At 54.3% G+C, this 12,924-nt stretch overlaps 1 protein-coding gene across 2 annotated transcripts in view; it reads left to right on the top strand.

The window, feature by feature from the left end:
• Positions 1-171: 171 nt before the first annotated feature.
• Positions 172-12,924, top strand: part of LOC122382842 (rho GTPase-activating protein 39-like) — a 64,533-nt gene continuing 51,780 nt past the window's right edge. The window contains exon 1 of one of the 2 annotated variants that reach the window (XM_043368694.1): positions 172-525. Coding sequence is in view for 1 of the 2 variants with exons in the window: in XM_043368693.1 (XP_043224628.1) it covers positions 6,737-6,750 (14 nt within the window). In the remaining variant the exon portion in view is untranslated. Of the gene's footprint in view, positions 526-6,247; positions 6,751-12,924 lie in introns of those variants that run through there. The other variant, XM_043368693.1, reaches the window with a different exon arrangement.

The raw sequence follows: 12,924 nt of genomic DNA, 5'->3' as shown, positions 1-12,924 counted from the left end.
TTGGTGATGCCATCCTTAAAAATGCAGTTGAATGTAGAAAGGAAAATAATAACGTCATCTTCAGATTTATTTTTATGACTGCCACTGAACTCTAGAATGTGACTGCCTTATTTTGTGAGACGAAACTGGCGCTGGCATCCGTGTTGCGTTTCGTAGCGGCGTCACCACAAAAACACGGAACGGGTGCGTGGCGTGAGGGGTGACCCCGAAATAAATGACCATTTTTGATATCGGAGTTATTGCCGTTATTTGTAAGGGATACACCTTCCCTCGGCACGACACCCAAGGTTTTTGGAAACTGAGTAGAGCATGAAGGTTGCTAACCACTCTACTCTGCAGCTTGAGCTGCAACTTTGACTTGGTCTTGAAATGTTGGACTCACTCGACTCACTCAATGCTTTCTGATAGCCACTCGGGCAAGTGCTACAGCTTACATCAACATGAGCTCTTAAATTGAAAACAGTGGTGTCAACTTTTTGTAACCCTGGTGGCCTGGTGTCGACACCTGGAATATCTACCTGTCAGGTAAGGGGGAGCATTCCAGCCTAGGGGTACAGGTAAATATTTACTTTAGGTCCGCAATATTATTTCAACAAGAAAAAATGCACATTCTTACACTATTTGATGTCCTGAATTCAGATACGATGCTTAAATGCATCAAAAATGTAAAATAAGATACTAAAACCCCAGCACATTACACCGCACTGCTGCACAATATACACTGAAGAAAGCACGCTTCCGCGACAAAAACGAAACATACAACGCTGCCCTATAAAAGAAAAAAATGATGCGGATATTCATTAGTTTTCGACGTTATGAAAATGACGTCATAATACCAAAGCACAAGAAAAACGGTGAATAAAAAAGAGAAAACATTTAGCAAAGGTAATAGAGCATGAGAAAATGATCAGAACATAACCAAACCTTACCTAACCTGACCTACTGATGTTTGCCTACTGGGGGAAAAGGAAAAAGTGACTTGCATGAATAGATTGCAAGCAATGGTAAGTCAAATATTTTTAGGTTAAGTGGTTATGCATCAGGCTTCAGGCCTTCAGCCTGAAGCCAGATACACAACCACTTAACCTAAAAATATTTGACTTACCATTGCCTGTAATCTCTCCTAAGGCATTGCCTTCGGCACTGCACCGCTCCGCCTCGATTATTTTGACGTCACTTTCCTTACAATTTATTATCATCCGTAATTTCGCTCAACCTTGGTTGGACCATTTGTAGCGGGTGCGCCGCGCAGACGGTCTTTTGACACGTGCAGTTCCGGTCGGAGGTGGGGCCGTTGGTGGTGATACTGGTGATACTAGTGTACTGGTTCTTTTAAATTGGTTTCTAGAAGGAATAAGTATCAGAAATGAAATCAGGAGGTCTTAGAGTATCATGTGAATGACTTTTATTTACCCCTCTGTTTTGCGGACCTAAAGTAAATAAATACCGGGGTGCGTTACTTGCCTCTAGATTGGGCCATCCGGGTTCGATCCCCGGGCAATTCACGTGGCATTGCCGCTATGTGACCGCTTGGAACAGCGTGAGAGTTCAGGTTAGGGCCTTGGTCCACTGGATGTGGTGCTTAACCCAAGCCAACCAACCAACCAACCTGTCAGGTAAGGCCTGTTGATGACATGACAAAAGCCCAGTTTGAAAGTACCTCTTATCTCATATCTGTGTGCATTGAAACTGATGAGATGTTCTCACCACCCTCCTAGCTGAATTAGATAGGCTTGTTGAATGATCAGATTGTTGGCAACTGCCGTTTAACCCGCGCCCCGTAGGGGGGGCCGAAACGGCCCCCCCCTGTCCTTTTCGGTCGATATCTCCTGACCGGCTGGAGATATCGCCACCAAACTTTCAGGACCCCTCCGGGCATCAATTTTACACATTGTGACCAAAAATTTTTCCAGAGGCTGTGATAGGTTGGCCACAAATGACGTCAGAGTGACGTCATGTTCTGTCATTTTCGACCGAAAAAAGACCTTCGCGAGAAGACCTGTCAGGCCTACAGCTTTGAAGATACAGCAAAATGATCAAGACATAAAAGGTGTAGAATTGACAGGGCTACAAAACTGCTATCTCGGATTTTTGAAATTTTTGAGTTTTGATCCCCAAAAATCAAAAAAGCATTTTTTTTTGATATATTAGCCAAAAAATCCAAAAAGTTTTTTGAGTTTCGAAAAAACCGGAATATATGTGATAGTACCTACCGTCTTCTATCTACATACCAAATTTCAGATCGATACCTCGTTTTTTGGCCAAGTTATATCGAAAAAACTGTTCAAAAATGATGACGTCAAATTTTCAAACTCAATTTTTGGCAATTCTAGAACTCGTAGAGCAAAACAAAGACCACCATTAGACTCCCCGTGACGAGCTGCATCGAATGGATACCCATTTTATGCAAAAATATCAACTTTGAAATTTGACCTAATTTGACCTGACCTTGACCTGACCTTCACCAAAACGTGACCTAGGCTGGCCCCAAAGGCTGCCTAACCCACATAATCGCATTTGTCATGTAAAATGGACCATAAAACATGTATCACACGACACATTCATATTGTGACCCCCGGTGACCTGACCTCGCTGTGACCTGACCTGGTATCAGTGACCTCAGATAGCAAAGTATGTGTTTGACGAACAATATACCATTGATGGTTTTCAATAAATTACCAATTTACTCGATTTCACAGCACATTTCTTGAATTGCCTGTGAACGGTGAAAATCTGACCTTTGACCTGACCTGTGACGTCATCGGTTTGACCTAGGTCAATGAAATTTGGTCACAAGGTAGTTCCCGGGTAGGGCTATCAAATGCCGTTTGAATTTTGAAAATCGGCCGGTAACTTTCCGAGATCTTAGGGGGGCCGAAACGGCCCCCCCCCCCCTACGGGTGGTAGGGTCCGCCGGTAGCCCTACGGGGCGCGGGTTAACTGCAACAGAGCAAAATGCAAGTCACTGTACAGTCTGTCTTAAAAGTACCACGCAAAGTAACAGTGGATCCATCAAGCCTGACCGAGGAAGGGCCTGCTAAATTTGAGTCACCGAAGCAATTGACATCCTCGTCCATTCCCAAGGTCAATTGGTTCGGCGACTTTCAAATTATGGCAGGCCCTTCCTCGGTCAGGCTTGATGGATCCACTGTTACTTTGCACGGTACTTTTCAGACTGTACCTGGGCCCCTGCAATGAAAATCACGTCTACAGTATGTGCAACACACAAATGAACCAGCCCTCAGTGGATAGTGATCTTAAAAATCCACATCGACCATCAGGCATCAACTCAAGCTCTGTGGGCAGGCAGCCACAGCGATCTTGAAGACATCGTGCATCCTGTCTGTGATCCTCAGAAGCTTTGCCCTTCTAGACAAAAGGACTCTGCCATCGCTGTTATGAAATCTAAAGGTTCAGCCTTAGCTGGAATATACCAACTCCATCTGGATTCTGGGGACCTTTTAATTGGGTAGACTAGAGGCGCGTAGAAAAGGTTCAGAGGAGAGCCACGAATCTGGTCGCCACAATCCGAAATCAGCCGTACCAGGAGAAGCTACGGATTCTCGACCAGCCGTCTCGTTACCATCGCCGTCGCCGCGGCGATATAACTGTCTACCAGGTGCTGACTGAGACAGCCGACAGGGGATTAACCTCGAGAGGGAGAGGTTCTTCGCGGTGGCGGCGACAGACAACACACCGCGGACACCAATGGAAGCTGTCGAAACCGAGGGCCAGGGCGGTCTCCCGAGTGCGCCGAACTGTCTTCTCCTTCCGCGTCATCGACGATTGGAACGCACTCCCTCCCGCCATCAGTAGCCGATGCCCGCAGCCTAAACGCCTTCAAAGGTAGACAGGACACACACAACTCACCTTAATGACTGAGTCAGGACTCAGGACACTGCAAGGAGCTCGATAGGACCGGATCCTAGAGGCCAAGTGGCCTTTCAAAATTCCGAGCTATAAGTGTAAGTATCAATTCTCCGGTTCATAAGTTATAGGAATTCCGAACTATAAGTGTATCGATTCTTTGGTTCATTATGTAGTTATGTATCAGTTTTAGGGAAGGGAGTCAGGTCACTGAAGACCATATTGCATGTATCCTGCTTGCTTGCCAAGTGCAGTTTGGAATGTTGATTTTTGCTGATAATGCTATTTTTGGAGATAATGAGACTGCATAGTTAATGATTGGCAATTTGCTTTCAGGGCAGGTAGAACCTGGAGCTCAAGTGTGGAGACTCCGCATCCTGAAGTTTGGTATACCTAAGAGCGATGATTTAAACGAAAGTTGAGCTTACCACAGTTGACAGTTGTCGGCTGTACGTTCCTCCGGGTCTAGCGTGTCTCTCTCTCTCTCTCTCTCTCTCTCTCTCTCTCTCTCTCTCTCTCTCTCTCTCTCTCTCTCTCTCTCTCTCTCTCTCTCTCTCTCTCTCTCTCTCTCTCTCTCTCTCTCTCTCTCTCTCGCCAGTTGCTTGCTTGATGGATTTAGGTAGGCGGTTGAAACGACTTTTCTCTCTCCAGCCTCGGATTCGATGCCACCAACTACCAAGAACGAAGGCAGATGGCGCAGATGGGATGGATAGTATCCACTAGACCACTTGGAGGACTAATTTGCGGTAAAATCATCTTGGGAAACAATATTCTTGCATGGAATATGTCAGGTGGTTTGCAACAGAACGAAGAAGTAGGTACTACTGAGTGCTGTAAAACATACGTGCATGCAAGTTGACCGATGGTTGTTAACCCTATTCCTGGCGGGCTCCGCCGGGACAAGAAACTGGCGGGGGGGGGGGCCGATTCGGCCCCCCCCCCTGAGATCTCGAGAACGAAGCAAGATAGCGACAAGCGGTAAACGGCATCGGATACGCACGGCCAAGATCTACAATTTTTACTGAGGTCATTTTCAGGTCAGGTCAAAGATGACGTCACAGGGGTCGAAAAAGTCAAAATGGCGGCGCTAGATATGGAGAGAGTTTTTCTCGAATAACTTTCGAATTAGTCAAGATAGGAACAAACTAAGGGCATCATCGTGATCCTCTCGTCAATCCGCATCGAATGATATATATGTTGACCTCGAAAGGTCAAGGTCAAAGGTTGACCTCAGGTCACGTGACCTCGAGGTCATCATGTATATCATTCGATGCGTCTTGACGAGCTGAACACAATGAGACCATCCACGCGTCTGTATCTTGTTCCTGTACGGAGTTATTGGCCAAAAACCTTTGGTGACCTTTGATGACGTCACATGACCTCACAGCTGCCCAACAGCAAAACAGACCTCAAGGTAGTGAAGGTTGATCGTATATGAAGTCATGTATGGTATATGGGGCCATTCCGACCCGTTTTAGTGGTAAAAACAGGGAGTTGATTTTTCCCCCATTGACTTATAATGGGGAGGTCGCGAAATTGACCTGACCTTAGGTCACCGATATCAAAATTCCGAGATATACAAATTGCACATACTGGTACCCTAACTAAACCCTGAAGAGAAGAAATTGATCGGTCAAAAACTCTAGCTCTGGCGTGATTGCAAACTTTTCTGAGGTAGGGTCACCAAACCGCCTCTGGTGACCTGACCTGAGGTCAGATCAACTTAAAATTTTCAGACATGTTGCGTAGAAGCCTTTTAGGAAAAGTCAGAAAATTTGAGCTTCCTAGCTCAACGCGTTTGGGAGAAATAACCAAAAAACCTCAGGGGGGGGGGGGCTCCTGAGGCCCCCCCCCCCCGCCAGGAATAGGGTTAAGTGTGGACTGTTGATCGACATCAAGAGTTTCTGGGTCCTGGGCAGTCCTGGGTCGACTGGACACTGGTTGGTGATGGCTGCATAAAAATCATAACCTTTACAGAATCGCTGATACATTTCTTTTTTATGGAGAGGGAGGTCCAGGCGTATGCTCAATTCTGCGCTCCTAGGGAGCTACGAACTGGTGATCGCTTAGTAGCTTTTATGCTTTTTGTGCGCTTCATTGGTAGATGGGATTCAAAACAAACAAACCTTGTAACAAAACTTGCTGCGATTAACTCGAGTCCTACCAATTTGTATTGCACTGATTGATGCTTGCATTTATTTATGCTTGCATTTATGATTTATACCTGCTTGCTGCATGCTTCGATCGAGGCTTGGTGCCGAGAGTCCACACTCTGCGTTCTGCAATTCGCCAACAGATGGCCCTGCCTGCGCTGCGTCGCTCGTTTGAGAAAGCCGGTAGCGATCGGCGGTGCAGCCGGCGCTGGGGCGGCAGGGTAGATCAGCTGGTGACGCGCGGCGCGAGCGGAGGTGCCGCACCGGGTGCGTCCACGGCACCAGAATAGCCCGTCTTCGCCGCGTGTGGTGAGCGGCGGGGTGTGTGACAGACTGGCGCGGCGGACCAGGACCGAGGGCGGCGGCCCCGGCCCCGCTCGGATCGCCAGTGGAGAGCGTGCGTCAGACGGGACTGGGTCGGCCCGCAGTGCCGCCGCTGCCACCGACCGCGCTGTGGGACCGTGCGGGGCGCGGCGTGGTGCAGCCGGCACCACTGCTGTGATGGTAAAACTGTAGCTGGCCTCCCGATATGGCCAGCTAGGAGCGGCAGAGGACCGGTCAACTGGCTGTGTTTGCGCCCGGTATCGACCCTGGCCGCGAGTGTCGCACCGCCCGCGGAGACGGACGTCGGCAGGGCGACTCAGCATCCGCGTGCAGCGGTGTACGGCGCCGCTGAGAAGAGACTCTCCGTTCGTCAGTCGGCGGGCGCTGCTGGCATGGGGAGAACCGAGTGAGTTGCACCCAGGTGTTCTTCACACACCCTGGTAGGCACCTCCTTTGTTGTCACCGAACACAGGTTCAGGTTTTGTTCGTTGTTCTTGTTTACATATGATAAAATACAATGAACTGAACTGAACCGAAGTCATGGTTGCACTGGAAACATCCAATCCCTAGATTTAGTATTCGCTTCCAGTTTCCACGCATTTCATTGCATTCGCCTTGTTCGCTCAACTGCGTCCATTCCATGTTACCCGATAAAAAGTAAGTGCAGTTAGCGAACTGTCTCGCTGATCCTGTCGTGCCGACGTGTCCTGACCCACCGTTGGTATGCTCGCGGATCGCTGAGCACGTTTATACCGTACGACCTACACGATCCGGGGCCAACCATTCTGCAATACCGGAAACCATATTCAGTTATGCATTTCCGTGCGGTGTCATTCAGTACATCGAGCTAATGGTGAATTTTTCCTGGACTCCGCAATTGCCACCGATCACGCTCAGAGCGAGTCGGCTTCATTCTACGGCGGTCAGTCGCACAGGTGGTGCCTTGTGCAATGTTTCGAGCGTGTTCTCGCCACTCGCCATGCATCAAACATGAGCCGTGAGGCCGGTCGGCGCTGGCATGGTGTCTGTGAGCGGCCGCCTATCGGGCATCGTGTGTCAACACAGGTCCGACCGGAGTAACTGGTGGATTGGCGCTGTTTGTACTAGTGTTTGTCCTGAAGACCGACCGCGTTCCTGGTACTGGCCGGCTCCAAATACGCCGTGCTTGACTGGTTATTTAATCTTGCTCCATTATGTGGGCGCATTTTTAGCGTGTCTGAAACTATAACTGGCTCGACGAGTCGCTGGACCGGCGACTTGAGCTGGGCGCCGGCTGTCGCGAGGGCAGTTCGAGCCGCCACCTCCCCTGACGGGGTCTGACGGGACGCCACCGGACCGGCGGCGGGCTGACTAGGTACCGGCCTGTGCTTTCCGTTCGCTTGTGCCGTCCCATTTAACATTCATCAGCCGGCAGCGTAATTTTGCGCTCTGATAACGAGGGAGCGAATCAAAACAAGGGACGAGAGAGGTGTGGTGTGATTTATGGTTGTAAATTCACGCCTCGTATTGAGGAGAATGTGGTGGCATGATTGGAAAGAGGAGGAGATGCGATATGCTAATGAGACTCCGGGAGCGGAGGGGTGTTGAATGGCCCCAGCGGACTTTGAAAGCCTTCTGAAATGTTTGAAGGAATCGCACCGAAATATCGGGGAATACCTATCTCAGATTCGTGTGGGCGATAGTCATCACCGATCGGGAAAAGAAAAAGTCGTGACTGGTGAGGATAATTTTGATTGATTCAGCTGGATATCGATCTTACTTGGTCTTATTTCAGTTCGGTCAACAGTCTTAGTTGCCGAATGATTTAAGTCCTACGGTCGTCCGTATTTAGTTAGGCGTGCACCTTGTTTTACTTTCCATAATAGTTTTCTCTTTTTTCCAATGCCACATCGGGCATTTCCTCCCGTTCCTGTGCCATTTGTCACCGTTTCGTGCGTGCTGGGGCCCATGTTCCGAGCAGGGCCCGTTCTGCAGGGACGGTCACCAGTGCCACCCGGGTGTAGCGTGCTGCGGCAGCCGTTCGATCCGCGGCCCGGTCTGACGCCTCTGACCTGTATATGTTGAGTCGTGTTGGTGCGCGCTGGGAGCCGGACCGGACTGTTTATTCAGCCCGCTCGCCGGTGACCCCTGAGGCGCTCCTGGCTGCTGTCCGTCCGCACGGCGGCGCACAGCCCCCGCCGGGAGCGCCCTGGAGGCACGCCAGCCCAACAAAGATGCCCCGTGCGCCAGGGTCACCTCGGCCGCGCTGAGCTGGCAGGAAGCGGCTCCCGACACTGCGCCTGGCCTTGGACTGCGAACTGTGCGCCGATCAGCGGTCAGCGGCAAAAATAGCGCACATCATTCGTGACTGATTGTTGATGCTGATCCCCCGGCCGTGCTGCTTCTGTTGCTACTTGTCTAGGACACGTTCGATTAAACGTTATTTATGATGCCGTTAATCGCTACTACATGGTCCTATTGAAACGTGCATGGCCAATACTTTTTAGCCTCGGCTTACATCCGCGTTGACGGCCAGGCGCCCCGTCGACAGGGGCGCTGTCGTCACGTGCCAGTGGCGTTTATTGCAGTCTGCACTCGCAATGAGCGGCGCTGATGGACCTCCAAGGCCTGTCGGGTGACGGCGCGGAAGCGACGGGACACAGCCAGCCGGTTACTAACTGGGGCTGTCGGCGACATGACACTCGGTAGTACACTCGGTAGTACTGTACTTGGCTGTCGGTGCACCTGTCGGCGACAGTGTCGCGCTGGGTGATGGGGCCGACGCGACGGTAGCGGCGCTGCGCGTGGTGTGACGGTGAGGCAGCGAGACTGGCCGTCAGTTGTCGCGGACTCGGGAGTGGCCACCCCAGAGACCGGAGGAGCGTCCGTTACTCGTCACGGAATAGGACGGCGTTTGATGCCCTCTGCAGTGAACGGAAGACGACCGCGCTGTGGACATGGCCACGCCCAGCTACCGTTGCAGCTTTACGGTGCTCGGCGCTGCTGTCTTCCCCTCCCCACCTTGAGTTCTGCTGCTTGATACACTGTGGCCGTCGGTTAGAAACCCTACCGTCTGCGACTCCCTGGAGTGCGACATGGCTTCTCTGCCCAAGACATATGATAGCGCTCCATGCGCCTCAGGGGGCGAGCTGCGAGGCAGAGCGGATAGATAGCATGGGGACACCATAGAGCGGCTGCGCGGTACACGGCATAGGCCCGGCCGCCGCGCTCGGGGCAGGGGCGCGGCGCCGGCAGCCCGTGTGGGGTCCTGTCCTCACGGGTCGCCAGACGGCCTCGGCGGCTGTCGGCCGTCATACCAGCATGTCGCCCGCCACTGTCCACTGCAGGCACGCGATGCGGCGCCCCTGTGATCGCTGTGTTCGTGCCGCCCCGCCGGCCGGCCGGCTAGGTGGTCTGTCGGCAGGGCCGGCGATACGCAATGCGCTGTATATACGGACGTTGCAGGCCCGCTAACAGCCTTCCTTAGAGTTTGCAGTGCGCGTCGGCGGCATAAAGAGAGACATTTGTCGGAGAGCGGTAGGACGCAGCTGGTCTGGGATGAGCTGAGTGAGATGTCCTCTGACCTCGCGCCGCCCCCGTCCCGCTGGTGCGGCCCGTGCTGAGACAGCCGGTAGCGGTGGGAGGGGCGGCGGAGGCCATTCTCCCGGTGACGGGCCGTCCCCCTGTGTCAGCGACCCGGTCATTCAGCCGACCGCCAGCCCGGAAACGCTGTCTGGCCTAACTTAGCCCGCGCCGCGGTGATCTTCAGTTTCGGGAACCCAGCCACATGATACTGCAACGGTCCAGACAGGGGCGTTGGTCGATGGACTTGGGGGAGGGGAGGGGCTGTAGACCTTGGGATGATAAGAAGCCAGCTGAAGTGACTTGACAAGTTGAAGTTTCAAAGTGGTGCGGCGCCCGTGAGTCGGGTATGAAGAATGTGCTGCGAGTCGTAATTCAGTCTGGAGTTTTCCTTTTTACCTTGCCTTTTTACCAGTCAGCTACGATTCTTTCAAATAAATCAAGCTAGACCTGCAATTTTTTAACATTTGTTTTTGGTGTCGTTAAAAGCAGCTCGCGTCTCACATTACACCCTTACTTTTCATATTTTGTTCTGGCCCGGATAATTACGGTCGCCGGGTTCATCATTTCAGGCTCACTCGTGTCGCTGACCCTGCGAGCGCCGGCGTCAAATAACCCCGGTGAAATGACCGCGGCGCGGTGACAGTCGCGCCGCAGTAGCTCTGTCCCAGCGGACCGGTCCGTTTTACGATCGGTCGTCCGATTCCCACCGTCCGACCATGGGAGCTGCCTGGGAGGACGCCCCGGGCGCTGTGCGCCGTGTCATTTGACACACCAACCAGCCTAGAGGTGGCCTGCTAGGCATTTCTGAGCATTTCACCGCTCATCATGTCTTTTTGGTGTCGCTCTCCGTCGTCACTCTTCATTTATGCTTACCCCAGATCTGTCGTGTCGTGGCTCTTGTCGCATGTTTTATCGGTAGGGTCTGTCGTCGGGTCGGGGTCGCATGACCGCTGACGGCGCCACTCCGCAGCCGAGCTGGTAATTCGATTTATCTGCAGCCGGCAGCCGGGCCTAACCCATCCTCCAACGGCGGGCTGGGCCGCCATGGACTCGTTACATGCGGTGACGCGGCGCGGCCCGGGCTGGGCTGTGCGGCGAACGGACACTCGACTGACAGTTCAGTGTGGAGACGGAGGCGGTAAGGCTGGCTGCGTGGACGCTGCTGGCAGTGCCGTGTGAAGTGTGAGGTGTGCTGGAGAGCCCGTTGTCAGTCACACAGAGACTCCCTGTGGAGTGTGTTGTTGGGACGGCGGTGGCACCACGGCCCCGCGGTACCAGGTCAGTTCGCCAGTGCTCTGTGATGGATGGCAGCTCCCACGTTTGCTCGTCGTTTGGCAGCCCCGCTGACTGATCCGTCTCTGTCGAGACCATTCACAGTGGCCGCTTTAGATCACTCTGAACGCGGCACTACGTGCCTTCGTCGCTGTGGCGGCCGCCTTGTCGGTCTTCTCATCTTCCCGTGTCCCTGACCCCGGCCGGGCTGGCGTGTCACCGCACCGTCACTGCGCCGAGCTAATCCCGGGTCAGATGACTGGTGCTCCGTCACTGTGCGGCTATCCCGAGACGTCTCTGTGCGCTATCCAGGGAACGTCACGGAGCTCGGCCAGGTCTTGATCTGGCGTTTGTGTGCGTGCGCGCGCACGGCAGGTTTTGCTAACTGCTGAGCTTCTCCAATGCTGTCATCCCGTCCGTTGGCAGGGTGGCACGGGGCTGCGGCTCGCGGCTGCAGCATCACGCCTCGTGCCGGGACACGGGCCAAGATCCGGTGTAGTCTCAGCGGTCAGCGAACCCGCCACGTGCGATCGCCGGTCGGCCGAGCCGTGAGGTCGTGCGTCACTCGTGTCACGGCGGGAAAACTGAGCCGTGATCGTGATCGCCAGCGTGCCGGGGAGGTGTGACGGAGCCTCTATGACGTGACGGGGCCCCCATGACGTGCCGGAATCTCCGTGACGCGCCGGTCACGCGCTGGGAATGACGTCAGGTGGAGCGTGGCGGTGTCCATAGCGTCACCGCGCCGTCCGGCCTGTCGGGCCGCTCGGCGGTCCGGCGGGTATCGTGTGCCGCCGCGGCGTTATCTGATGGGGAGCGCTGGAGAGCGTACCGCCGCGCCGCACGGAGGTCGCGCTCGTGGATCTGGGGCTGGCGGTCGTTAGTTGGCGATGTCCCCAGTCTCCTTGACCCGAGGAGCGTCTCCGTAAATTGACCTCAAGAACAATAGGCCGTAAGCCGGCGCGGATGGCGTTTTAACGGCGTCACAACGTACGCCGGCACTGGCCACATGCCGACTTCGTCACGGGGCGTGGCTGTCACCCTTTCTCACGGCATTGTCCGCGGCGGCCCGCCCCTGGCAGCGGCAGCGGCCACCAAGGCCGCCGGTCCGGCCTGTGGACTGGGGAGAGGGAGGGGTGGTGGTCTGTGACTCGGCTTCCCTCCGCCTCTGTGGCGTCCCGGCGGCGGCGGTATGCCCCCACCCTCCCCTGCGGTGCAGCCGGCGGTGACACGCGTCCCGACTCCGGTGTCACCCCGGCCGTGACCGGGGAGCGGGCTACCCGACACCGAGCGGAAGCGGGTCAGCTGGCCGCGAGTCCCCTGCCGTGTCCCCGCCCGTATGGCGGCCCCTCACTCTAGTCTATCCCGTGTGTGGTGGGGAGATGAGGGGTGGCACGGGATGATGGCATGTGTCCGCTGTCCTGTCCGTCACCCTGACCCCTGCCATCACCGGGGCGGTAGCACTGTTACAGGGCTGGGAGAGAGCGCTCCGCAGTCCGGTCGGGGCGTGATGTAACACCGTCCAGTCGTCGCTCGGGCCACGAGCCGGCCGTGCCACCGGCGGATGCCGTCAATTGACCGGGCCGTTTTTTGCCGCTCATGTTTTATGCATTCCCGTGAGCTGGCCGGCGGTGGACGGCGGCACCGCGCCGAGCTGACTCTCCGTGTCCTCTGCGCTGACCCATTGTCCCCAGCGCACCGGTCTGATGGAACGGTCAGCCGGCTGGCACGCTTTGATGTCGCCGGG

Source organism: Amphibalanus amphitrite, unplaced genomic scaffold (genome assembly GCF_019059575.1).
Source record: "Amphibalanus amphitrite isolate SeventyFive unplaced genomic scaffold, NRLGWU_Aamphi_draft 000148F_arrow, whole genome shotgun sequence".
Classification (NCBI taxonomy): domain Eukaryota; kingdom Metazoa; phylum Arthropoda; class Thecostraca; order Balanomorpha; family Balanidae; genus Amphibalanus; species Amphibalanus amphitrite.
This window is presented reverse-complemented; position numbering and strand designations above follow the sequence as displayed.